The sequence below is a fragment of the Cyprinodon tularosa genome, unplaced genomic scaffold (assembly GCF_016077235.1).
Source record: "Cyprinodon tularosa strain WSP-4 unplaced genomic scaffold, ASM1607723v1 ctg936, whole genome shotgun sequence".
NCBI classification, from domain to species: domain Eukaryota; kingdom Metazoa; phylum Chordata; class Actinopteri; order Cyprinodontiformes; family Cyprinodontidae; genus Cyprinodon; species Cyprinodon tularosa.
Genome location: NW_024039714.1, coordinates 10,810 through 38,428, shown reverse-complemented (window position 1 = coordinate 38,428; position 27,619 = coordinate 10,810). Strand labels below are relative to the sequence as shown.

General features: G+C 35.7%; 1 protein-coding gene and 2 long non-coding RNA genes across 7 annotated transcripts in view; all 3 read left to right on the top strand.

Moving 5' to 3' along the window:
• The window catches only part of LOC119776469 (tensin-2-like), a 57,762-nt gene extending 47,252 nt beyond the window's left edge, over window positions 1-10,510 (top strand). For 4 of the 5 annotated variants that reach the window (XM_038274876.1, XM_038274880.1, XM_038274878.1 and 1 more), the window contains 9 exons: window positions 66-916; window positions 1,038-1,169; window positions 3,184-3,276; window positions 3,422-3,499; window positions 3,619-3,696; window positions 3,806-3,974; window positions 8,116-8,184; window positions 8,486-8,515; window positions 10,298-10,510. In XM_038274876.1, the coding sequence (XP_038130804.1) occupies window positions 66-916; window positions 1,038-1,169; window positions 3,184-3,276; window positions 3,422-3,499; window positions 3,619-3,696; window positions 3,806-3,974; window positions 8,116-8,184; window positions 8,486-8,515; window positions 10,298-10,442 (1,645 nt within the window). In that variant the 3' untranslated portion in view covers window positions 10,443-10,510. The remainder of the gene's footprint in view (window positions 1-65; window positions 917-1,037; window positions 1,170-3,183; window positions 3,277-3,421; window positions 3,500-3,618; window positions 3,697-3,805; window positions 3,975-8,115; window positions 8,185-8,485; window positions 8,516-10,297) is intronic. The other variant, XM_038274877.1, reaches the window with a different exon arrangement.
• A 9,105-nt stretch (window positions 10,511-19,615) lies between these two features.
• Window positions 19,616-20,103, top strand: LOC119776474. Its single transcript, XR_005279782.1, has 2 exons — window positions 19,616-19,844; window positions 19,968-20,103. It is a non-coding gene; the product is annotated as an uncharacterized LOC119776474 (long non-coding RNA).
• A 621-nt stretch (window positions 20,104-20,724) lies between these two features.
• Window positions 20,725-23,198, top strand: LOC119776473. The gene is made up of 3 exons (XR_005279781.1): window positions 20,725-20,813; window positions 20,892-20,975; window positions 23,169-23,198. It is a non-coding gene; the product is annotated as an uncharacterized LOC119776473 (long non-coding RNA).
• Window positions 23,199-27,619: the final 4,421 nt, after the last annotated feature.

Sequence of the window (27,619 nt, the reverse complement as noted above, 5' to 3'; positions counted from 1 at the left end):
TAATGTTTCAACATTTCAATATATAAAGAAATACTTATTATTCCTGGTGTTTAATTTCTTATTAGTGCAATTGCTGATAGCCCTGTTCAGAGCCAAGAAACTGTGACTCATTTGGACTCCAATAAAAATACAGGCCAATCTGTTACACTAACTCCATCAGAGAAACAAACCCAGAATTTAACAATATCTGCAAACCCCTCAAAGCCACCAGGAGAATCCCTTCTGAAAGGTGAAAGTGAACTTGGAGCAGCTGAGATCAAAAGTTCGGATCAAAAGACCAAATCAACAGTTTCAAACTATGCCACCGTCATTATCCCTCAGGTTCAAGTTCAGCTCAATGGGACCACCCTTCCTATCAATGTAGCATCGGAATGCAATACAGGTGGGAACATGAATCCCTCTCGTAGTTCTTCCACCTCTTCCCCTCATACTCCTACTGGCTCTCCGGATAAACAGTCTTCTCCTCAACACTCCATGTCTGATAAAGACACAACTGGACAAAGACTTATCCCAGATCGTGACATCTCAACAGACACAAAACCTCCTTCACCTGTGCCAGATGGATACCATACACCCACCTTTCCCCTAGCCTCCTACTACTACTCCTTATTAAACGTTCCTCATGTGCCCTACACTGGCTACACTGCGGTAACGATCCCCACCATCCAACCACCGCTGCCAGAGAAGAAACGATTTTCCTCTGCAGTAGTATCACCGAATGGACATACTGGTTTACTCCAGGCTCCCTCGTGTCCTTCACCAATTCACCATGTTACTTTCGCCCCTGTTGTCGGAGAGCACAGAATGGAATCTGCACAACAGAGTCACACCGAAGAGACAGAAACAAGGGTGAATTCTAGGTTTGTTCAGGACAGCTCCAAATACTGGTACAAACCAGGCATCTCCAGAGACCAAGGTGAGGATTTTAGGACTGAGAACAAATCCATAAATGTTTACATTTATCATTTTCAAAGATCCTATATGTACTCTAGTAACTTCAAAGTTGAAAAGTTATTTATTTGCCTCTTCTGTTGTAGCCATTGCTGCGCTGAAGGACAAGGAGCCAGGGGCATTTCTCATCAGAGACAGTAACTCATTCCACGGTGCTTATGGCCTGGCTCTTAAGGTGGCCACTCCTCCTCCTAATGCCAACATTACTGGAAACAAAGGTATTTATTACACCTCCTTTTAAAGTCCGTTCTACATGTGCTTAGTAGAGCGTGAGAGGTCTTGGAACTGTGTCCCTCACGTTTTTTCGATAGGGGCATTTTTGGCAGAGGATTTTTGTTCCTTCTGCTAATACCTGAACATACATGCTCTTAGATGCAACTACCTATAAATGAACATGCCCAAACTTCACTTCACATTTTTTACTCATGCCTCTACATTAATAAGGTTGTACATGAACACTTACACTCCACTCTCAACACGGCAGTGTTTAAGGGTCCTCTCCCATTTGAGTAACAGTGAAGAACAGTTCCTGAATAACGGGTTACAAGAAGGAGGTTTTCTTCTGTCAGAGGTCAGAACGTCATTCTTTAAATCATAATTATTTTGGTTGAAAACAAGGATTTACAAAGAAATCTGTAAAAGGGAATTAGTTTTTTCATTTTCTTCTTTTTCTATCCAATGTGCCCCCCTTATATCACATCCTATCTTCCTGCTTTAGGTACGCTGGGTCAGTTACCCTTCAAACTCTAAGCCAATGGCTCTAAGGTCTGAATAAACTGTTATTGTAACTGTGCCAGCACGGTCTGCTGGTTGTGAACCAAATCCAGGACCCTAAACTGAGCCTTGAATGGCTACAGCGGCAGTCTCTGCAGCGTTAATCCAGACCATGGTTGAATTCGGCTGCAAACGGCCTATGCTGAGAAAGTCCTTTATCAAAATTTCATAGACGATTGATTCAATTCCTGTGTAGGGGTTTCTGGACTCAGTCTTAGAGATGGGTGAAAGAGTTTTCACATTCAAGAGGGAACTTGATTGAGTTCCCTCATTTATGAGACCCCATGAATGAAGTTTTTGCTGAACTGGAAAGCTCCTACAGTGACCAAGTGCTGCACCCTAAATGCACCAGGGAGTGTTATCACAGATCCTTCCTCCCAGAAGCTATAAGACTTTATAACCATCACTGTTCCCAACAACCTCAATAAGTTGTTACATTCATGCAGATTTTTGCACAATTTCTGTCTTAGTTGAATATAGCAGGAAAAAAGTATTCAACTATTCACTCCAGTTAAATAAGCAGAGATCGATGGATTGAGAAAGAATCTGGCTTGTTATGGGAAGAAGTATGTCTTGTCTGCAAACACCCCTCACTCAGGTATTGTGTGGCCTTGCAAGTGATACAGACTGAGGGAAAAAACTTTTTAGTGAGTAAATAGCATAAATCATCATATGAAGTACCGGTAAGTGAAATCTGAAATTTCTGACCACATTAAATAACATGCTTCTGTCATTTTTGCACATCTCTGGTGTTTCTGCTATTTTAACATATCCATTACTGTAAAAATATCCACAGCTGTTTATTGATTATTTATTCCCCAGATACAGAGTATTGATATTGTAAAAACACTATACATTACAGCATTTTATTTGATAATTTTCTTAACTCATTGTGTTATTTTTATACACTTTTCTAAGGTCCACATTGTGTAACAACTTTTGCTTTAACCTTTTGCTGCTGCTTTAACACCACAATTCCGCTATTGTGGGGCAATGAAGGGATTTTCTATCCTATTCTATTCTATTCTATTCTATTCTATTATTTTCTATAATTTAAGTAGAGACTGCATAGAAAAGAGTCAGTTGAGGAGATTGAAGCATCTAATTTTAGAATGAATCCAAGGTACCTCCCTTTGGAGGTGTTCAGATACGTCCCACGATAGGAAGATCCTGTGTGGACAAATAACCTCCTGAAAACACCTTGGACCCCTCTCCTAGCAGAACATACCAGATGCATGGATAGACATGTACCTACGTAAAGTACGAGGAGAAGGGATGTTAAAAGAACATCTAATTTATTTATGATTACTTTAAGTTACATTGGCTGTTTTTGTCGGTTCGTTTCTTCTGGTCCCTAGCAACGTATCAGACAGGTCTGACGTAGATCTAACTAGTGAATACACACATGACAGGCTGAAAGAGCATCTTGTTTTTTCCTCTTTTCTTCCTGTTTCCCAGGGGACCCTCTGGAACAGCTGGTAAGACACTTCCTCATCGAGACAGGGCCACGGGGAGTGAAGATCAAGGGCTGTCAGAACGAGTCCTACTTCGGTCAGTTATTTTCTACATCTAACTATAATCTACGTCACATATTCTGTGATTTGTGACACACAAAGCTGATTAGGTTTTAATCCGTTCACATCTTTCATAGTTGTGTAATCTGTTTGCTTCCTTTGTTCCTCTGCCTTTGTCTCAGGAAGTTTATCTGCTCTAGTTTACCAACATTCAATAACTCCTATCTCTCTGCCGTGTGCCCTCCGTATCCCAGACAAAGGTAGAGATGATTTTTTTTTTGGTTCTTTTTCAAGATCCAAACTTGTTGAATTAATTTATTAAGGATGCAGAAACATATTTTGGTAATTTGTAAAGTAACTAAAGTCTGTCGTATTTCAGATTTGGTTGGTGAGCTCCAGGAGATGCAAAGTGCCACAAATACAAGTACAGCTGCTGACCTCCTTAAACAAGGAGCAGGTACAACATTGACCATAGGAGTAAAAGCTTAAACAACTGAAAATGCACTAGAATTATGTCTGACCTCATACAGATCTGTAATATATTTTGTATTTAACAATAATTTTAGCATGCAACGTGCTCTACCTAAATTCAGTGGAAACTGAGTCATTGACGGGGCCAGAGGCTGTTTCCAAGGCTATCAAGTGCACAATGGCTCTGAATACACGACCAGTACCAACGGTGGTCCACTTCAAAGTGTCCTCACAAGGGATCACTCTAACTGACAATAAAAGAAGGTTAGCCATTTTATTTTTTTGTATTCATGGTTACGCAACATACTGAAAAAAAGTTAAACATTGCTGTTATTCATTCGATATATTTCCCTCAGCTTCAATTCAATTCAATTCAGTTTATTTATATAGCGCCAAATTCACAACACATGTCATCTCAAGCCACTTTACAGTTCAACCAGATCATACAGTCAAATTGATACAAAGTTTTCTATCTAAGGAAAACCAGTTGATTGCATTGACTCATTGACTCAAATACAATCCCTCACACTAAGCATGCTTGTAGCGACAGTGGAGAGGAAAAACTCCCTTTTAACAGGAAGAAACCTCCAGCAGAACCAGGCTCAGTGTGAGCGGCCATCTGCCAAGGCCGACTGGGGTTCAAGGAGACAGAAGCAGAGATACAAGCAGCTGTAAAAGGCGGCCCCGTCCAGGAAACACACAGCCAGGCAGACGAGCTCCAAGGCAGCTCCCATGCCAGAGGATGAAGAGAGCACATCCACCCAGCCACGGCCAGAGAAACAGGACCACACCTGAAGACAGGCCGATCTCCAACATCTACAAACAAGGGTGTTGATGGAAGCAGCACAGCTGATGTTTCTTTCCTGGATGACGTCACAGCCAAACAGGAACAGACGAGGCAAAGCTACTCTGAGGAAAAGCAGAGAGAGCAGAACGTTAGAGATTGAACAAACAGATTCTGCAGAATAGGAGAACAGAGAGAGAATGAAGCAGAATGATGAAATGGGGGTCCCTATATCCTCCAAAAGTCTAAGCCTATAGCAGCATAAATATAGAGAGAGAGCTCAGGATAACCTGAGCCACCCTAACTATAAGCTTTATCAAAAAGGAAAGTTTTAAGCCTAGTCTTAAAAGTAGACAGAGTGTCTGCCTCACGGACTAAAACTGGTAGTTGGTTCCACAGGAGAGGAGCCTGATAACTAAAAGATCTGCCTCCCATTCTACTTTTAGAAATTCTAGGAACCACTAGTAAACCTGCAGATTGAGAGCGAAGTGCTCTGTTAGGAACATAAGGAACAATCAGATCTCTGATATAAGATGGAGCTTGGCCATTTAAGGCTTTATATGTGAGAAGGAGGATTTTAAATTCTATTCTTGATTTAACAGGAAGCCAATGAAGAGAAGCCAGGATAGGAGAGATATGATCTCTCTTTTTAATTTTCATCAGAACTCTGGCTGCAGCATTTTGGATCAGCTGAAGGCTTTTAACTAAAGTTTGTGGACTTCCTGATAGTAAAGAATTACAATAGTCCAGCCTTGAAGTAACAAATGCATGGACTAGTTTCTCAGCATCACCCCTGGACAGGAGATTTCTAATTTTTGCAATGTTCCTCAGATGAAAGAAGGAAATTCTAGAAACCTCTTTGATCTGGGATTTAAATGACAGGTCCTGATCAAAAATAACACCAAGATTTTTTACTTTATTATCTGAAATCAGTTTAATCCCATCCAAATGAAGTGACTGGCTAATCAGCTTCTTTTTCAGAGACTCTGGTCCAAAGACTATAACTTCTGTTTTGTCTGCATTCAGGAGCAGAAAGTTAAGAGTCATCCAGGTTTTTATGTCTTCAAGACATGCTTGTAATCTATGTAATGGGTTAGCTTCATCTGGATTTATAGACAGATATAGCTGGGTATCATCAGCATAACAGTGGAAATTAATCCCATGCTGTCTAATAATTCTACCAATTGGGAGCATGTATAAAGTAAAGAGAATTGGTCCTAGCACTGATCCCTGTGGTACTCCACAGGTAACCTTTGAGTGTGTTGAAGATCTATCATTAACATAAACAAACTGAATTCGATCAGATAGATAGGATTTAAACCAGTCTAGTGCTGTTCCTTTAATTCCAACAAAATATTCAAGTCTTTCTAAAAGAATATAATGGTCAACTGTATCAAATGCAGCACTAAGATCCAACAGGACGAGCACAGATACAAGTCCATTATCTGAGGCCATGAGAATATCATTAGTGACTTTCACCAGAGCTGTTTCAGTGCTATGATGAGCTCTAAAGCCAGACTACAACTCTTCAAAAAGTTCAGTATGGTGTAAGTGATCGCAAACTTGTTTGGCAACTACTTTCTCAAGAATTTTGGATAAGAAAGGAAGATTGGATATAGGTCTATAATTAACCAAGTCATCTGGGTCAAGAGACGGTTTCTTAAGCAGAGGTTTAATTACAGCAACCTTAAAAGCTTTAGGTACATATCCCTGTAACAGAGATAGATTAATCACATCTAAAATGGAGGAGGAGATCAAAGGGAATACCTCCTTAAATAACCTGGTTGGAACTGGATCTAACATACAAGTTGAAGGCCTAGATGAAGACAATAATTTTGCTAATTCAGAAAGTTCAACTGGATCAAAGCAGTCTAAACCCGGTTCAGATTCCATGACTACCTCAGGTACAATCGCGGATAGAGGAGTGCTTATGACCTTATTTTTAATAAGATCAATCTTATTTATAAAGAATCCCATAAAATCATTGCTGTTAAGAGCAGGTGGAATGGACGGTTCAACAGAGCTATGGCTCTGGGTGAGTTTGGCAACTGTATTAAAAAGAAATCTAGGATTATTCTTATTCTCCTCTATTAATGAGGAGAAGTATGCTGCTCTTGCTTTACAAAGAGTCCTCTTATACAGCAGTAAACCATTTTTCCAGACTAGGAAGGACTCCTGCAGGCCTGTGGAGCGATATTTTCTCTCCAGTTTCCTAGCATTTTGCTTCAAAGTACGCAGCTCTGCATTAAACCAAGGAGCAAGCTTTCTATTTTTAACGGTTTTCATTTTCAAAGGAGCTGCGTTGTCTAAGGCAGTACGCAGAGAACTAGCAACCCCATCAACAAAATCATCAACCTGTGAAGGGGAATAAGCTATACTTTTGCACTCTGCAGCACTGCTCAGCGACACAGAGGAGAGAGAAAGTGAAGCCGCTTCTTTAAAATTTATAACTGCACTATCTGATAAAGATCTACTAAAATTGAACCTTCTTTTGGGGGAGGAGAACTCTGTTAAAGTAATCCTGAAGGTTATTAGAAAGTGGTCAGAGAGGACAGGGTTGTGAGGAAATACTGTTATTTCTTCACATTCTATGCCGTATGTCAGCACAAGATCCAAAGTATGAAGATGAGAATGTGTGGGACTATTCACATTTTGAACAAAGCCAATAGTGTCTAAGATAGCATTAAAGGCTGCCCTTAAGCTATCGCCTTTAATGTCAGCATGGATGTTAAAATCTCCCACTATGATGACCCTGTCAGTATTTAATACCAAATCAGAAAGGAACTCTGAAAACTCATCTAAAAATTCAGAGTAAGGACCTGGCGGACGATACAAAGTTACAAAAAGAAGAGGTTTTCTTGCCTTGAAATTTGGATGAGGGAAATTAAGGGTTAAATGTTCAAAAGAGTTGTAGGTATTAACTGTTTTGGGAGTAATCAGTAAGTCAGACTGGAAGATTGTTGCTACTCCTCCTCCTCGCCCAGAACTTCTGGGTATGTGAAAATTTAAATAGCTTGAAGGAGTTGCCTCGTTTATGCTCACATAATCCTCTTGCTTCAGTAAAAAAAGGATTTTGTTTTGTACAATTTAAACAATAGAGAACTAGGAAAATGCTCAGTACCACAGTTGACATTGTCATGTTGAGCCAATTACAGTGTTCACATGTAAAAAAATACTATATCAGTTCTAGTTAAGACATTGTTAATTTTTTTTCATTGCATATGGATAGTGTAAGGGTTTGGTTGAGGTTGAGGACCCATATGCAGAAGCAGAGAGGCTGAGGTGATTTCTTGGAGTTTTAATGGAGAGAAACAGTAAACAAAAGCAGGAATCCAAAAATCCAATTTTAGTTTTTTGTTCAAAAGTATGGTGTATAGGTTTCCATTGTTATAAAACATAAATAAAGCACAAAATACTGCTGTACAGCTTACTGCATACCTTAAGGACATACATACTCATTCTGTAGAATACACCTATATGTACCAAACCACTGAGTTTAGCAGTCCTTTGAAAATGCAAAGATCAGTACTACAATCTACTTCATTAACTTAATAAGGATAATCCAGAGCCATTATATGAACCTGATGCATATGTTTGTTTGTTTTTTTTTTGTCTATGCAGGCTTTTTTTTAGGCGGCATTACCCAATCAACAGTGTTACTTTCAGCAGTCTGGATCCCCATGATCAGAGGTTTGATGAAATAAATATGAATTATTCTGCATTTTATTGAAAGAACAGAAAAAAAAGACTATCTAACCTGCTTAGGTCTTCCGTGTTCAGTAAATGTTATAATAAATGCGCCGTTACCGCTAATGTAAAAGATATTTTCTGTATACTTATATTTTTTTTAAATATAAGTTGTATTTGTGGCTGTTTGTCTACTTCTTTTACTTTGACAAATCCTAACATTTGCCTTTTAAATTTGCCTCTGTTTTCTGGTCATTTATGCATCTTGATGTTTTATCTCTGTGTCCGTGTGCCTTTGCTTCAGGTGGATTAATTCTGATAGCACGTCAAGCAAGTAAGTGCTTGTGTCACTGTGTTTGCTTGCTAAAACCGGGTGCTTTATTGCAAGTTTTCCATGTCTTTTCATCTCTAGAAGATACATTTCACTTTTAATTAGAGTTCAAGAGAGCAGGTTTAGTTTTTTAAAGACACAACCCACAGCTAATATGTCTGTATGCTTTTAATGTGTTACTTAGCTTGCAATTAAATTAAATATACCATTAAAGAGAAACTTCATCACTTCTTCAAGGATGATTAAATTCAGGTGTACTAATTACTTTCACTAGTTGTTAGGAATATAAAATAAAGAATCATGCAAACTGCTTCAATTTGCTGAATAATGGTCACTTTTAGGAGCTCAGTAAAATAACTCCTAATATTTATGCATGCTGAAGACAATTTATTAAACCTGACTGAGTTCAGAGATGCTCCCAGTTATCGTATGACTGCAGCAGGGCAAGTAAGATCTATTAGGAGCATATTGGGTGAGATCTATGTATGGAGAATCTGCACAGAATCCTGACCTTCTCCAGACACAGCACCATTTGGTTAAACAGAACTTACACTCTAAGACCATTTTTTTCAAAGAGGCATGTTACTAATGATACTGCCACCTGTGGCCAAAACACAGAACTGCAGCCCTCTTCTGCTCGTTCATACTTGACAATTTTTATTTTTGTTTTCATCTCATGTAGAGTTGCAATTGGTGTCTTGATTTGTGCTGGATGCTTCTGAAGTCGCTTCTGAGTATCCACAAAATTCATCATGAATATAATACTTGCTAGTTTGGACCCATTTAACATGGACACGCTTGACGTCATATCCCCAGAAACGATGCAGGAACTTCTGACCTACAGTAAATTAAGGAAAATAGGCTACAGGCTTATAGATTCATGAACTGCTGAGGTGTCAGACTAAATCAGTGTTTTAGTCTTAAAGGGTCAAATAAAAAGGCTATTTTAAAGATATTGTTCAGTTAAAAACGTACAACATACAAGTAGATTATATTCCCGTAAACACACTTTGAAAAGTCATAAAGAGCCTTTCTAGAGGCTGTTGTAGGAAAAGAAAATTATTGTATTAAAGCAAATATTTCACAGCTTTTTCCTTGCCACTATCTTCAATAATATAGTTTAGGATAGGAATTTAATAATGGAAAGGAATGTATGTTGATGCCATAACTTTATAAGTTTTAGAAAATTCATAGAAAGTTGAAAGAAAGGAAATTGTTTTGTAAGGAAAGGGGTACAATAAAAAGGTACAGCGATCACACTCGTTCATATCAGTGGGTCTGAGATTAAGACAGTTCAATTTAACTGAAGAAAGACTGTAATGATCCCTAAGAGGAAATTCAATGTGAGAATAACTCATAGGATTATTTTCAAGAAGTTGTTGTAGCTTTAGACAGGAATGATCTTCTGTAGCAGTCTGTCTTGCACCAGATCTGGAGAAGCCTCTGACTGAAGACGCTCTGTTGTTGATAAACAGTCTGATGAAGAGGATGCTCACTGTTGTCCATAATTTTCTTTATTTTATGATGAATTCTTCATCTCCAAAAGTTCTAGAGGAGTTTCTAGAGGAGGTCTTGTTTATCAGCTTGTTTAGCTTTAACTAAAGCTCTAAGGAACCCCAGTAAAGAAGTAGACCCAGTATTTACTAAGCATTTAAAGATAAAGCCACGCAGATTACAACAAAAAAATTACAGGTTTCCGAGGTAACAGTATCTATATTTGGCACCAGTGGTACACCCCCTGATAGTTGCATTGCAAAGTGGTTTTATTTCTTTTCTCCTGTGCAGGATGTTTGGCTTTGTGGCGAGAAGAACGGGGACGACAACGGAGAACGTGTGTCACCTGTTTGCCGAGATGGACCCTGAGCAGCCAGCTGTGGCAATAGTCAACTTCATCAATAAAGTCATGCTGGGACCACAGCTAAGAAGATGAGGAGCAAAGTCATTGGAAACCGTGCACAGTTTAGCATCACAAGATTTTTCTGACACATTTTTAAATTCAAGATCTATATTTTTGTTTGCCTTTTATGCAAATAACACTTTTGTGCTATGCTGTGTTACTGTTTGTAAAACCACAATCCAGATGTAGCTGTTTTTGCAGGAAATGTTGTTTTGACAGGGAGTCACGTAGGAGTTGTTTGAAAAGCCAAAGATTCTCCTAACATTGCCATATGAGATTGTTACATGACTGTTGCTGTTTGTTTGGGTTTTTTCATCGTTACTTAGAGTGTGTGTGCAGGAGTATATGTATGATTGTATGGAGAGATATTTGTGCCATCGGTTTGAGCGCGCAGGAACCAATCCGAGCGTGCAGTGAGACAACACGCGCGCGCGCAAAACCGGTCTGGCGCGCGCTCAACTCTGAAAAACCCTCTCAACACACTGTTCTCGCGCTCAGTTTCATCTCTGCGCGTGCTCGAATCCGTCTCTGCTCGCGCTCGCTCGACCTGCTCTCTCTCCGCGCTCAACACCAGCTGTGCGCTCGGCTGTTTCTGCGCTCGCAACTTCAGCAATGTATGTAAATGAACCATACCATCAGCCAATCACACGCAGCTTCTTTTCATCCAATGAAAGCATTCCTTCCTTCTTCTTCTTCTTTTCTATCATGGCGGATCGCAAGCAACTTTAAGGTGTATACCGCCACCTACTGTTCATGAGTGTGTAGCAACATTGTTTTACATCTTTTAAATTCTATTTCTTAATTTTGTATTCTGCAGATAACTAAATAATGCTTTCCTTAATCTATAAACATCCTTTATATTTCCTTTATTTCCCAATAATCCTTTAAGACTCCATTCTTGGCCTGTCATTTCAACTACTCTTCTCAATTTTTCCATTTCAGGTTCATATGTTTTACAGTTCATTAATATGTAAGCATTCGTTCCAAATACTACATCCGGTTAAATGAATAAATAAAATAAATAAAAACACAATCAGGAAAATCAAACAACTCTTACAGTTATTTTGTCAACATTCCTAAGATAGTACTATAAAATATCTTGAATTATCTCAAATAAACTTCAGTAAAACAGTTATTAGATCATTGCCTCATCCATCTCTTTTACCTGCTATTGACATGGATTTAAATTTGCTGTTTTAAAAGAAAAATAAGGAGGATATTTCAGGTTCAAGTATGGTTCAACAGTATATAGATAATGTTTTGGATCATATTGGCCTTACTCTTAGCTTTTGTGGCGGGTGTTTCTTCTTTTTGTTGTTTTTTATGGAGGTTGGCAAACAACAATTACCGCCACCAACTGAAAAATCCTGTTTATCAAATTATTCTTTTTAATATATATAATAAAGAATAACCCTCTTATTTAGAGTCCATCTGTAAAAGGTCTTCTAAATAATAATTGTTAAATTTCAGATCAGGTCTGCTGTCTGAATAATTGCGTTTAAATTAATATAACGGTCGCTGATCTAAAATCAGAGCAAACTAAACTTCTTAATGGAACGATTTCTTCAATCCATTGTAAGGCCAATATGATCCAAAACATTTCTCCTTTGTAGGCTGAATTCCATCACTGATTCTTTTACCCGATTTAAAAATAAATTCTGAAACTAAAACAAAACACCATTCCTAATATTGGAATATTTTGAAGCATCCATAAAAAATTTAACATATCCATAATATTTTTTTATCTATATATTGTTAAACCTGAAATATCCTCCTTATTTTTCTTTTAAAGCATCAAATTTAAATCCATGTCAATAGCAGGTAAAAGAGATGGATGAGGCAATGATCTAATAACTGTTTTACTGAAGTTTATTTGAGATAATTCAAGATATTTTATAGTAATATCTTCTGTTCATCAAATGGTTAGGAGTGTTGACCAAATAACTGTAAGAGTTGTTTGATTTTCCTGATTGTGTTTTTATTTATTTTATTTATTTATTTTTTCATTTAACCGGATGTAGTATTTGGAACGAATGCTTACATATTAATGAACTGTAAAACATATGAACCTGAAAGGGAGAAATTGAGAAGAGTAGTTGAAATGACAGGCCAAGAATGGAGTCTTAAAGGATTATTGGGAAATAAAGGAAATATAAAGGATATTTATAGATTAAGGAAAGCATTATTTAGTTATCTGCAGAATACAAAATTAAAAAATAGAATTTAATAGATGTAAAACAATGTTGCTACACACTCATGAACAGTAGGTGGCGGTATACACCTTAAAGTTGCTTGCGATCCGCCATGATAGAAAAGAAGAAGAAGAAGAAAGAAGAAGAAGAAGAAGAAGAAGAAGAAGAAGAAGAAGAAGAAGAAGAAGAAGAAGAAGAAGAAGAAGAAGAAGAAGAAGAAGAAGAAGAAGAAGAGAAGAAGAAGAAAGAAGAAGAAGAAGAAGAAGAAGAAGAAGAAGAAGGAAGGAATGCTTTCATTGGATGAAAAGAAGCTGCGTGTGATTGGCTGATGGTATGGTTCATTTACATACATTGCTGAAGTTGCGAGCGCAGAAACAGCCGAGCGCACAGCTGGTGTTGAGCGCGGAGAGAGAGCAGGTCGAGCGAGCGCGAGCAGAGACGGATTCGAGCACGCGCAGAGATGAAACTGAGCGCGAGAACAGTGTGTTGAGAGGGTTTTTCAGAGTTGAGCGCGCGCCAGACCGGTTTTGCCCCCCGACGTGTTGTCTCACTGCACGCTCGGATTGGTTCCTGCGCGCTCAAACCGATGGCACAAATATCTCTCCATATGATTGTCTTGAGTTACATTTTTACAAGGTTTCAGGTACTGAATATAATTTATAAAACTCATGAGAGAAAACCCATCGGCTTTAAAGAAGGAAGGAAATGAATATGAACAATGTGGAGAAAACGCAAGTGTCATGTTTTAAAAGGTAAAGTGGCATCATTGCATTTTTTTTTCTGTGCGCAATGTGAGGAAGAGAAGCGTAAGGGATTCAATGTAGGTTTTTGTGTATTCTAAACATTTTTAAAGAAGGCTCTGACTAAATTCACATCTGTAGGTGCATAAGTATTGAAAATTACACTCTCAGTGGTTTAAAAACAAAGCTGGTGGAAATCCATGCGCACATTTTTGTAATCTGTGCACGGTTTGATAAAGTGCATTTTGCGATTACATCTGTTGAGAGTTTGGACGGGTGGCCCTCACCCTATAAATTTAGTTGATCTGATTTTATACACAAATCTAAAGCGCTGTTATGTTCTAATAAGCGCAATTCACAGCTTCTAATATGTTAGAATATGACAGATGTCACTGTGAATCTCAATTTTGCAAGTTGGAGTGCACCGTTTTGCAAACTGCACATAGACTGGACTACCTGAGAGCAAAGTTTACAAGATAAACAGATTAGAAAAGCCTTAGCATTGATTCCCTACAATTTTGTCACCCACTGACAATTGTGGACTCTCATAAAAAGATAAGGTTTTTTTTTTTTTTTTTGTTTTTTAAAATGAAAATAGTACATATTTAAACTGGATTTTCACATACAAAGAAAATATGCAGTTTGAATATTTTTTTGTCAGTTTTTTAAAACATTGACACCCATAAAATCAAACATGCTTTCATTCTAACCAAACATAACTGATATGAGCTATTTATTTTTAAAATTTTATTTTGTATGGAAACAAACGCATTTCTAATAAAAAAGTACATTCTATTTAGGAAACAGATAGTAACAAATTTTTACATTAAATTGGCGATTTTTAAAAAAAAGCACTTTTATAGAACCAAAATACATTAATACTTGAAAAATAAGAAAACTCTTTTTTTTGTAGAATAAAATAAAAAAGGGCAAAAATCGAGAGTGCAAAACGGGAAACCCGGGATTTTTTTGTTATGTCTTCAAATATTTGTAACAAAAAATCAAATAAGGAAATTGGGAATAAATCACTTTCAAAAGAAATAAACTTTAAGCCAAAGTTTTTGAAATTTTTGTTGAAATTATTTTTACTTTATCTTTTGGCCCTTTATATGACTGGCATTTTATTTTTTTTAAAATTTGAAAAGTAATTTATTTTTGCCATTTGTTGTTAAAAATAAAAGAAATATAAAATGATACGAAAAAATGGAGCTGTGTAGATTATTCAAAAAAACACTGTTCAAAAGCAAGTAATTTACTTTAATTTTTGCTTCATACCTTTTCAACAGTGTAATTTTTCCGTATTTTTCTCAGCCCAAACTTCACCCCTGTGAATCCCTCTTATGCAGTCAGGTTCTCCATGCCCTGCTATTATGACCGGGCGATTTGATCGGGTGTTTTAAAAGTAAAACACTACATCAAAAAGGTGCATAACACCTGAGTAAAATTCGGACTAAAAGACGAGTCCCCCCGAGATTTGAACTCGGATCGCGGATTCAAAGTCCAAGTGCTAACCATTACACCATGGGACCGCTGCGAGCTGGGCAAACCATGTTGATTGTTAAACCATCTAATGCCTGTCCATCGTTTCAGTGGGGATGTCAAAAAAAAAAAATGCAAAATTTTGAGCAGAAATCTCGTTGCCTATGGAGAAAATTTGTCCACGGTTTAAGCGCGCGGGAAACCCAATCCGAGCACGCATGAGACAACACCGCGCCGCGCGCAAACCGGTCTCGCGCGCTAACTCTGAAAAACCCTCTAAACACACTGTTCCGCACTCAGTTTCATCTCTGCGCTGCCGAATCCGTCTCTGCTCGCGCTCGACCTTTTCTCTCCGCCTCAACACAGCGTGCGCTCAGCTGTTTCTCCGCTCGCTCGACCCTGCGCTCGCAACTTCACATGTAAATGACCCATACCATCACCAATCACGCTCAGCTTTTTTTCATCCAATAAAAGCCCCGTTTCCCTTTTTCTTCTTCTTTTTTTTCTACAGGGCGGATCGCAAGCAACTTTAAGGTGCTCCGCCCCCTACTGTTCATGAGTGTGTAGAAAATTTGATTTACACTATTAAATTCTATTTTTTTTTTTGCATTCTGCGATAAAAAAATAATGCTTTCCTTAACTATAAATACCCTTTTATTTTTCCCCCAATAATCCTTTAAACCCCTTTCTTGGCTGTCCTTTCAACTACTCTAAATTTCTCCCTTTCGGGTTCATATGTTTTACATTTCCCAAATACGAAAGCATTCGTTCCAAATACTACCCCGGTTAAAATGAAAAAAAAAAAAAAAAAAATAAAAAACACAATCAGGAAAATCAAACAACTCTTACAGTCTTTTGGTCAACACTCCTAACCATTTAATGGACAAAATAGTATATAAAATACTGAATTATTCAAATAAATTTAAGAAAAAACAGTTATTAGATATTCCCACCTCATCATCTCTTTTCCCTGCTATTGACAGGGTTTTAAAATTTTGCTTTTTTTAAAAAGAAAAATAAGCAGGTTTTTGGGGAGAATAGGGCAATTGCCATACTCCCACATTTGTAAAGAAAAATCTTTTGGGGCCCCTTTTTGGCATCAAGAAAATTATTCTTATTTCCACATTCCCCGACAGGACATTTTTTAAAAAAAAAAAGATAATGGATTTCAGTAAAAAATAAACTGAAATTTTTTGGGGTGCTTTTACATATTTCATGTGATATCACCATTATAAATCATTAGTGCAAAGAAAAGGGGGGATGTTTCTTTAGGGTGTGGTATGCTCTTGCATTTTGACCTTTTTCTATCAAAGGGTAATTGGGTGATACGGACGGTGAAAATCGAAAATTCTGGGGGCATTGAGATAAAAAAAATCGGGGTTTAACTACTGCCTGGCTAATATTTATTAATAGACAATCCCTAAACTGTGCTTTTTTCCCGGGATTTGTGTAAATGAAATGTAAAACGGATCCCGTTTTGTGCTCTGGAAAAAAAACAAAAAATCAAAATTTTCCTAATCAAAGAGGCCTGGATTTTGGGCAGTTTTAAAACTGTACATTCCTTAGTGTGAATAGAAAGAGAACGGGCCCCGGGATTATCCCCTGGACCCACATGGACCATGCATGAGGAAGATATATTATCATCAGAAAAAACTGAAACTGTCAATAATATGCTTTAAACCACCTAGTGCTGTTTCCCCTTAATTCCTACCAAAATTACAGTACAAATACAGTCTATTATCTCAGGCCCTGAAATCATTTATGTCTTTAACCGACTGTTACAAACCTATGATTAGCTCTTTTAAAACCAATTGAAAAATCTTTAAAGAGTTCATTAGGTGTAAGTGGTCACATTTTTTGACAACTGTTTTGGAGGAAGTTTAGATTAGACAGATTGCTCAATTTGCATTTTTGATTTAATTTATTCACATTATTTTTTTTTTAAATACCCTTTTTTTTTGGGGGGAAATTTTATGACAAACTATTTGTTCATTACTGTATATTTTACATTGTCACAGGGTGAGTCCCCCACATTTTTTTGTAGGAAATTGTTGGACCCTTATCTGGGCTCATTTCTAACCCCTTTCTCCACCAAAATTAAAGATGTGCCCTTGCAATTTAAGTAAACTTCTCAGTCTGGGTTGATGATATTTCTATTAACCTTAAGTCCGTTTTATACCCTTTTTTTATACGACAATTATTAAAATAAAAGGGTTAAAAACCATCTGAGAGATAAATTTAAATAGGGATGCCCCCTCTTAAACTGATCATCATTACTTTCCCTTCTGTTTCTCCCATTAATATTTTTATTTAAAATACTTTTTTACTTTAATAATCCTCTTCCTTTCTTACCTTTATTCATTTTTTTTTTTTTCCATTAGAGGATGGAAAACTTTGGGAGGAACCATAAATTTAAATTATTATTTTTTAAAGCTTATACTTGATCTATTTTTGTTTTTTTAAATATTTTTTTAAAAATAAAAATTTTCAGTTTTTGGAGAATAATTTTCACTTTTTCAAAAAATTTGCCTCTCAATTAACCCATCCCTTTGGGGGCAGTAGGCTGCCACTGTGGCGCCCGGGGAAGCATTGGGGTTAAGGGTTTTGCTCCAACACCAAAAGTGGCACCTGTGGGGGCGCACAAAAAATCGAACCTCATGGTTCCAACCCTCTAGGCCTAAACCCTTTGGGCCCCCATTCCCCCATTTATAATAGAAATTTTTTTTTTTGAAGAGAACAATAGCAGATTCAAGGAGAATGTGGAGCCCCAGCTAAACAAGTTGCAAGCAATTGGTAAAGGACACACTAACCCTCCTTTCAACCAGCTTGTCTAATTTTGCTGTGGGAGGATGAACTGCTGGCTACAGTATACAACCAACCAAACAACCAACCCCGTGACCTCACTGCTTAGAGAACTACAAATGGTGGCCCTTACCAAAACATATTATAAACTGTGCTATGTTTTTTCTTTTGTATGTTTAGATTTTTTCACGTTAGTATATAATTATTGATAATAGTAAAAATAAGTCTTGAATATTAAGTTAGTTTGGTTGACCATTTAATTTCCAAATAAAAAACAATAGACTGATTTTCTAAAGCTTGCACTACATAAGGACAAGTGTGAAATTCAAACTATTCATGATTACCCTCTCTAAACACTCCATAATATAAAAATAAAGAAAGAAGTAAAATACTTAGGAATACTGATCTGTAAAGATACAACAGTTTTTATCCATAGGAATATTTAAAAAAAATGCAAAAAAAACATTTTTTATTACATGGATTTCAAGGGATATTACTCTTTTTGGAAAAAAAATTTCTAATCAAAATAAACAAAATTAAACTTAATTTTATATAGAAAGAGCAAATGTCATTATATTCAAAAAAAAAAAAAGAAGAAAAAAGATATGGTTAAAAACTATTTAATGTAATCGATTTTGGTTCCATGAACAAAAATGAAAGTTAATTAGCCGAAATAATTTTATGAATGTTTAGAATCCATTTGGTTTGTGATTCCCAACTCTTTACAAAGTTAGGATAAAAAATAGAATTGCTCTTAATATGAGTTTGATCATTCAAAAGTTACCTCTATTAATAAGTGACTTTAATGAACAGTCGTCTTTAAACTTCATAAACAATATAAATACATATAGTTTCCTTAAATACGTGTATATTTTTAGAGGTTGTTTGGAAGGGATGAATGCCATTGTGACTGTTGCCATGAAAGATTAACAAACACGTTGTTTCTACTTAGAGAATTTTTTGTTTAAAACTATTGTTGAGTTTATATGCTCGTAAATTTGAATGTTTGTATTCCGAAACTTCCTCAACTTCTAAGTAAACTGTAAAAACAGCGCAAAAAAAAAAAATATAAATAAAGCTTCACTGCTTACGTTTTGTAGTATCCTAGTTTACGATGGTTTTGAAGGCAGCACTGGAAGCAGTTGTGACTGTTGCCATAGAAACGCTTTTTTAGCAAACGGCGAGCCGTTGGTGTGCCCAACAAAAGCGGACATTTTCCTGTTGCTTTTAACTTTGCTTGGTTTATTTTTACGGAAAAGAAACGTTTTTTAGCGGTATTCGTAATACGTGAAATCAAAGCTTCAAAATGGAGAAGGAAAAAGGGAAAAACTAAAAGAAAGACCAGAGAGAGTGAGTAAAAAGTTTCACATCTTCAAAACAACCGTTTTTCTCGCCGGACGTTGCTACTTTAAAATTAGGAAGCTTTGGCAAACTGATGGTTATAAATGTTGGCACAAATCTGTAATATGCCCACATTTCTATATGTTTTTAAAATAACTAGGAAGTTTAGAAAGCTCGATTTGTCACAAACTTAAAGGTTTTTTTTTTTTTTTAGATAAATTTAAAATTAGTATACATTTTAAATATTTAGATAAATTAAAAATATTTTTTAGATATATTTTTTAGAAGGGACTGAGTGGACTTGTTTCCATGGTTACTGGTCTGGCCACAGAACTGCCCTTTGCCAGAACTTGAGGTCATCTGAAGTGATACCATATAATTTCAGAGGAATAATCAATTTTATAGGTTTCCTATAGCACTTTTTAAATGGACACCCTCCAGCCTTGAGGGTCAGCATTGAGTATTTTGTCAGAACACAGAATAATGCAAAATTAATCTCATTATCCTTAGAGGACAAAATATCTGCAGAGAGATCTGAACACATTCTTGTCAAACATCCAAGCTGAAGCTGATGCCAAAGTGGTGGCAGAGAGGAGACGAGGGCTGCAGCTCAAAGGAAAGGTAATTACTCAGTTTAGTATGCATGGTACCGCAAATCTTAACACAGGCCTTTATTCTTTATGTATTTATTATTACTCAGAGAGGAGTTGTTGGAAAATGATTCAACTTTAGTAAAAAAGTGTGATGAAGAATTGAGAGGATTATTAGATATGAGTCAAAAATCCACCACTGAGGAAATGCAGAAAGCCTTTCACAGACAACAGCAGCTATATGAAACTCTCTTCCAAAGCAAGATGAATATCATTCCTGAGCTTCAGCAGGTAACTATTCAGTTATTATCACTATTTAGATAAATTGCTGTAATGCAGTTTTAGGCTCATCAGTAAAGGTAAAACTCATATTTTAACACCTTATTTTTATTTTTAACACCTTATGGTGAACAGGAGCTGGAGAGTAAAAATAAAACACATTTAGACATCTTGAAGAGGAATGAAGAGGATATTAATGTGATGACTGAGCAGATGAAGGAGCAAATGCAACTGAAGGTAAAAGAGTACCGGGAAGAGCTGATTCAAAAAGTGGTAGGACCGACCCTGAGCAGGATGTGCTTTAAATGGTTTGCTAAAAGCTCCCTAATTTTCCTCGGACAGCTTTTAGAAAACTAAGAAACAAAGTCATTCTTTATGGTCATTAATTTGGTATGTATTCCATCTTTTTGTCTAAGATTCTGCCAAGAGGATTGATTATATGTTTGACATTTGATCATACCAAAAGTTTTGTCCTTGTCTGTAAGCAGGAATCAGATGATTGTTGGTGTTAAACACTGTATGAAAGACAAGGGGTACAATGACTAAGTTTCACTTCTTTATTCCCCTTTCCAAATATAAGCACTCAATTATAGAAAATTACATAATTATATATATAATTAATTATACATAACTGTTGCATGTGTTAAAATGTGTAATTTTACTGGATCGTCTGAAATAAAATTAACATTCCTTAAAACATGTGTTTTGTTGCATAATGATCAAGGCCAAAAATGTATTGACCCCCAACATGAATGTATTATAACCTCTTTACAAGCTCTATTTTTTTTTAATGCTTTAGCATCAGAAGCCTGTAAAATCCGGGATTTGGCTCAACTTGTTTAGCTTGTTTTGCTACCATTACCAAACATTACTATGGTGTTTGTTTGGGCAGAGACATCACCCAGGAAGGAAATAAGTGCTTTACTCAGCAATGACATGGAAGAATGGGACCAAGGCCTGAAAAAAGTTTTGGACAGAGAGGTTAGAAAACACACGCAAACGTGAAAAATCAATATTTAGTTTTCCTCCATCCATTAACTGTGAAATTACTGATTGTAGCTCAAGGCAAGTGACGAGAGGGAACTGAAATTTGAAGAAGTATTGAAGCCTCTGGAGGTTGAATCAGACTTCGAAAGTATTGTGGTAAGTAGAAATTTGACAGAGTGTAGAGAGGTCTTACTTCTTGCAAATCACTATCTGAGGATTTAGTTTTACTTATTCTTCTTACACAATGTAAGGTTCAATGATGATATTTGTAAACTTACATAACTTACATAAATATTTATTCAAAGCATCACAGTATTGACCTTGACCCTTAAATAGAAGGTAATAATTTATTTCTGATAACACTACTACCCCACTCTGGTGACAAACAATAAAAATAATTCAAAATAAACTAAATAAGCTTCAAACTGAATAATCTTGAAAGAACTTTTGTAATGAAGGTCTTCATTACTTGGTGGCACAACACTTAAAATATGTTAAATGATAAAAAGAAATGCATGATGAAGGAAATGAAACGGATACAAACTGATTGAAATGGCTTATTAATGGTGGTTTCGGTGGCATCTCAGCTGGAACTGATAATGTCTTCCATGTCTTTTCATATCTAGAAGATAAATTTCACTTTTAATTAGAGTTCAAGAGAGCATGTTTAGTTTTTTAAAGACACAACCGACAGCTAATATGTCTGTATGCTTTTAATGTGTTACTTAGCTTGCAGTTAAATTAAATATACCATTAAAGAGAAACTTCATTCACTTTTTCCAAGGATGATTAAATTCAGGTGCACTAATTACTTTCACTAGTTGTTGGAAAATAAAATAAAAAAACATGCAAACTGCTTCAATTTGCTGAATAATGGTCACTTTTAGGGCTCAGTAAAAAAATCCTAATATTTATGCATGTGAAGACAATTTTTTAAACCTGACTGAGTTCAGAGATGCTCCCCGTTATCGTATGATGCGCAGGGCAAAATAAAGTCTATTAGGGCATTTGGGTGGATTATGTTGGGAAATTTCACAGAATCCGACCTTTTCCGACCAGCACCATTTGGTTAAACGAACTTAACTCTAAGACCCTTTTGTTCAAAGAGGCTGTTATAATGTACTGCCACCCGTGGCCAAAACACTAAACTGCGCCCTTTTGCTCGTTATATTGACAATTTTTATTTTTTTTTTCATCTCATTAGGTTGCAATTGGTGTCTTGATTTTTGGTGGAGTTCTGAAGTGCTTTTGAGTATCCACAAAAATTTATCTTGAATTTAATACTTGCTGTTGGACCCCTTTACATGGACACGCTTGACGTCATATCCCCCAAAGATGCAGGGAAATTTTTGACTACAGTAAAAATTTAAAGGAAAATAGGCTACAGGGTTTAGATTCATGAACGCTGAGGTGTCAGACTTAATCAGTGTTTTAGTCTTAAGGGTAAATAAAAAAGATATCTTAAACGCTAATTTTTATGTCACTTTAAAAGCGTACAACATAACACTAATTATATTCACGTAAACAATTTATTAAAGACTGATAAGAGTCCTTTCTATGCTGAGATGGCTGTTGTAGGAAAGAAAATTATGTATAGAAAGCAGAATGATTTTCACACAGCCTTTTTCCCTTGCCAAATAGTCCTCAAATAATATAGTTTAGATGCATTTTTAAAATAATAAAGGAATCCTATTGCTGATGGCCAATGAACCCTTTATTCAGTTTTAAAAATTCATAGAAAGTTGAGAAAGACAAGGAAATTTGTTTCAAAAAGGATTAAGGGTCCAAACAAAATGAAGTCTTCTGCGATACACAATTGTTTTCTCATTAATCAAAGTGGGTCTGGAGATTTAAGTCAGTTCCAAAAATTTATCTGAATATAAGACTTGTAGTTGGGTCCCTAAGAGGAAATTTCAATGTGAGGAATGATACTAAATTAAAGGATTAATTTTCAGAAGTTGTTATAGTTTTAGTCAGGAATGATCTTCTGTAGCAGTCTGTCTTGCACCAGATCTGGAGAAGCCTCTGAAATGAAGACGCTCTGTTGTTGATAAACAGTCTGATGAAGAGGATTTCTCACTGTTGTCCAAAATTTTTTTTATTTTATGATGAATTCTCATCCCAAAAGTTCTAGGGAGTTTCTAGGGGAGGTCTTTTTTATCAGCTGTTTAGCTTTAACTGAAGCCTAGGAACCCCAGAAAAAATAGACCCAGTATTTCAAACTTTAAAGATAAAGCCACACAGATTAAACAAAAATTACGTTTCCGAGGAACAGTACTTTTTTGGTCCCAGTGGTACCCCCCCTGATAGTTGCATTGCAAAGGGGGTTGGATTTTTTTCCCCTGTGAGGATGTTTGGCTTCGGGGCGAAAGAACGGGACGACAAGGAGAAACTTTTGTCACCTGTTTGGAATGGACCCTGAGCAGCCACTGTGGCAAAAGCAACTTCATAAAAAAAAAGTCAGCTTGGCCCACAGCTAAGAAGAGGGGAGCAAAGTCTTTGGAAACGGCACAATTTAGCATCACAAATTTTTCTGACCTTTTTTAAAATACATTTTTTTTATTAAAGATCTATATTTTTGTTGCCTTTTATAAAATAACATTTTTTGTGCTATGCTGTGTTACTGTTTGAAAAAAACCACAATCCAATGTAGCTGTTTTTGCAGAAATTTTTTTTTTGAAGATGTTATTTCTGAAAATTTTTTTTTCCCCGTGCACAGGCTAAGTAGACGTTAAGTCACTTTTAAAAATTTTGTTTTTAAATTTAGATAAAATGCATTACTTAAAACTCTTTTATCAGTAACTTTCTAAGGTTTATAAAAGGGGCGCCATAAGAGTACAACACCTAACTACACTAGTGTAAAAGAACTAGTTTGACTATTTAGGCTTTACAGCACCTAATTGGGTTTTAGATTCCCCAAGTGAAATTTAAAACCTAATTTTGTGTCACTGGGAAAAGAGTTGTTTTTTTCACCAACTATCAACAACCACAAACTAATTAATTTTGAGTTTTATTTAAAAATCTATTGAAACTTGTTTTTGTAAACTATATTTTAATTTGTAGTTCTGTTCTTGTTATACTTGTTGGGGCTTCTGCTTGTATTTTGAGAAAAGTGAGTTAGTGTAGATAGGTTGCAAACTAGTGTGCAAAAAAAAGTGTTTGTTCAATATTTTTGCCAACAGCTTGGTATACTAGCACATTTAAATGAATTAGAATATCAAGAACACATTTTGCACTGACAAGCTAAAACCTTTTTACATTGATTTATCATGCAAACAGTGGAACAATTACATACCTATTTTTTTCTGATTTTGATAGTGATGATTGACATTTGAAAAAACACAAATTTCAGTGTTTTAGAAAATAATAATATGACATTAAGGGCTTAAGTATGTTGCCATTGAACGTGTATTTATGGACATTTGCAGAATTTCTCCATGTTTTTTTTCTGCTGCCACATTATTTGTAAGGAAAACCTCTCTTTCCGCGTTTATCCAGAGTGTTCTTCCATCTGTGCAGCGAACTAGAAGGCTGGAGAAGATCAGTGTGACAGAAAAGAGTAGCATGTATTGAGGTTGAAGTATGCCTCAGTTTGGTAACTGATTTGGTGAATGGTGCCCCAGCCCCCATAACCCCTACCCTTTTCATGCTGTTTCCTTATGACCTGTGTTTGTGTGCTCTGGACCAATCAATATCAAGGAGTGAATTCACAGCGGTTTATCAGCCTAGAGCTCTATTGATTTGTCTCATTGATTTTAATCCTATTATCTTTCATCCATCTGAATTCCTAAAAGGGCTATAAATGCGCCACTCATCTGCAGTTTGTTTGCATCTGCACTATCAAGCCTGCAGCTTCTAATTGCATTTAATGCATTAATTGAAGTTTAACTGTGTTATTTTGATGGCTATATTATATGATTTTTTGTTGTCAACTTTGAATTTGGGAATTTACAGTTGGAGAACCACTTGTAAATGTATGTTCAGGACTACAATTCACTTCACATCAACACCCTAAATGAAGCAACTGCACAAATATGACATTTTAATTAGACCTTTATTTGTCAAATGTTTAAATGTGTAAAGATACTCCACAAACTCTTACACAACAGAACCAGTCACAATTGCAATACTCAAGTAAACAATAAGACAATACATCAGCGGATTTGTGTGTGTAAACAGTAAAACACATCAGCAAACTCTTCTTTGTAAACATTAAAAGGAGAACTCCGGTGCAAAATGAACCTGGGGTGTAATAACACATTGATACTGTTCTGAACCGTTCTCTTGTATTTATTTTCATGATAATCCAAAGTAAAGCTTGCCGTGCTACAAACTGAATTGTGATTTGGAATCTCATGACCCCCAACTTGTAGATACGCTGGTCGTGGTTCGATTGGTCTAGACTGTTTTCCAAAGATGGCTCCTGCCTGTATACACTGTGGTACTGTCTTCTCGTGTTATAAGCTAAACAATTAAGAGATAAAACTCTTTACATTCGATTATCATGAAAATAAATACCAGAGAACGGTCGTCTCAGTACCAATGTTATTACAACACCATGTCCATTTTGCGCCAGAGCTCTCCTGTAAACTTAAGACTATTTCCCGGGGGTTTTTTTTTTTCCCCTTTTTTTTTTGAACCCAAAAAAAAAAAAAAAAAATTTTTTTTTTAAAAAAAAAATTTAAAAAGGGGGGTTTTTTTAAAAAATTTTTTTTTTTTTTTTTTTTAAAAAAAATTTTTTTGGGGAAAAAAAAAAAATTTTTTTTTTTTAAAAATTTTGAAAAATTTTTTGGGGAAAAAACCCTTTTAATTTCAAAAAAAAAAAACCCCCCCTTTTAAAATTTTTTTTTGTTTTTGGGGGGGAAAAAAAAAAAGGGGGAAAAAAAAAAAAAAAGGGAAAAAAAAAGGGGGGAAAAAAAAAATTTTTTTTTTTTTTTTTTAAAAAAAACCCCAAAAAAACCCAAAAAAAAAAAAAGGGAAAAACCCGGGAAAAGGCCCCCAAAAAAAAAAAATTTTTGGTTTGGGTTTTTTTTTTTTCCCCCCAAAAAAAAAAAATTTTTTTTTTTAATTTAAAAATTTTTCCCCTTTTTTAAAAAGGTTTTGGTTTTGGGGTTTTTTAAAAAAAAATTTTTTTTTAAATTTTTTTTTTTGTTTTTTTCCCGGTTTTTTTTAAAAATTTTTTTTAAAAAAAGGGGGGGAAAAGGGGTTTTTAAATTTTTTTTTTTTAAAAAAAAAAAAATTTTTTAAAAAAAAAAAACCCCCTTTTTGGGGGGGGGAAAAAAAAATCTTTTTTTTTTTTAAAAAAAAAAAAAAAAAAAAAATTTTTTTCCCAAAAAAAAAGGGGTTTTTTTCCCAAAAAAATTAACCAAAAATTTTAAAAGGGGGGTTTTTTTAAATTTTTAAATTTTTCCCCCCCAAAGGGGAAAAAGAAAAATTTTTTTTTAAAAAGGGGGTTTTTTTTTAAAAAAAAAAAAAAACCCCTTTTTTTTAAAAAAAAAACCCAAACCAAATTTTTTTGGGGGTTTTTTTAAAAAAACCCCCAAAAAAAAAAAAAGAGGAAAAAAAATTTAATTTTTTTAAAAAATTTTTTTAAAAAAAAAGGGGGGGGAAAACCAAAAAAAATTTTTTTTAAAAAAACTTGGGGGGGCCCCCCGGTTTGGGGGGGGGGCCAAGGGGGGAAAAAAAAAAACCCCCCCCCCCCAAAAAATTTTTAAAAATGGTCCCCCCCCCAAAAAAAAAAATTTTTTTTAAATTAAAGAAAACCAAAAAAGAAAAAAAAATTTTTTTTAAAAAAAAAAAAAAAAAAATTTTTCCCCCCCCCCCCCCCCCCCCCCCCCAAAAAAAAACCCCCCTTTTAAAAAAAACCCCCCAAATTTTCCCCCCCGGTTTTCCCAAAAAAAATTTTTTTTTAAAAAAAATTTTAAAAAAAATTTTTTTTTCCCCCAAAAAAATTTTAAAAAAAAAAATTAAAGCCCCCCTTTTTTTAAAAAAAAACCAAAAAACGGGGCCCCCCCCCCAAAAAAAAATTTTTTTTAAAAATTTTTTTTTTTTTTTTAAAAAAAAAAAACCCCCCCCCAAAAAAACCCAACCTTTTTTAAAACCCCTTTTTGGGGGAAAAAACAAAAAAAAGCCCTTTTTTTCCCTTTTAAAAAAATTTTTTTAAAAATTTTTTTTTTTTAATAGTTTTTAAAAAAAGGGAAAAAAAATTTGGGTTAAAAATTTTTTTTTGGGGAAATTTTTTTTTTAAAATTTTTTTCCCCAAAAATTTTTTTAAAAAAACCCCCCCAACCCCCAAAAAAGAAAGGATTTTAAAAAACAATAAAACCCCCAAAAACCCCCCCCAAAAAAAAAAAAAAAAAATTTTTAATAAAAAAAAAATTTTTTTTTCCCCCCCCCCCCCCCTTTTTTTTGGGGGTTTTTTTTTAAAAAAAAACCCCCCCCTTTTCCCCCAAAAACCCCCCCGGGGGGGAAAATTGAAAAAAATTTTTTTTTTTCCCCCCAATTTTTTTAAAAAAAAAAAAATTTTTTTTTTTGGGGGGTTTTTTTGGGGGGGAAAAACCCCAAAATTTTGGGCCCCGGGGGGAAACCAAAAAAAAAATTTAAAAAAAAACCCCCCCCCCCCAAAAAATTTTTTTAAAAAGGGTTTTTCCCCCCCCCAAAAACCCCCCCAAAAACCCAAAAAAAAAAACCCCCCCAAAAAACCCCCAAAAAAAGCCCCCCCCCCCCCCCCCCCCCCCCCCCCCCCCCCCCCCCCCCCCAAACCCCCCCCCCCCCCCCCCCCCCCCCTTCCCCCCCCCTTT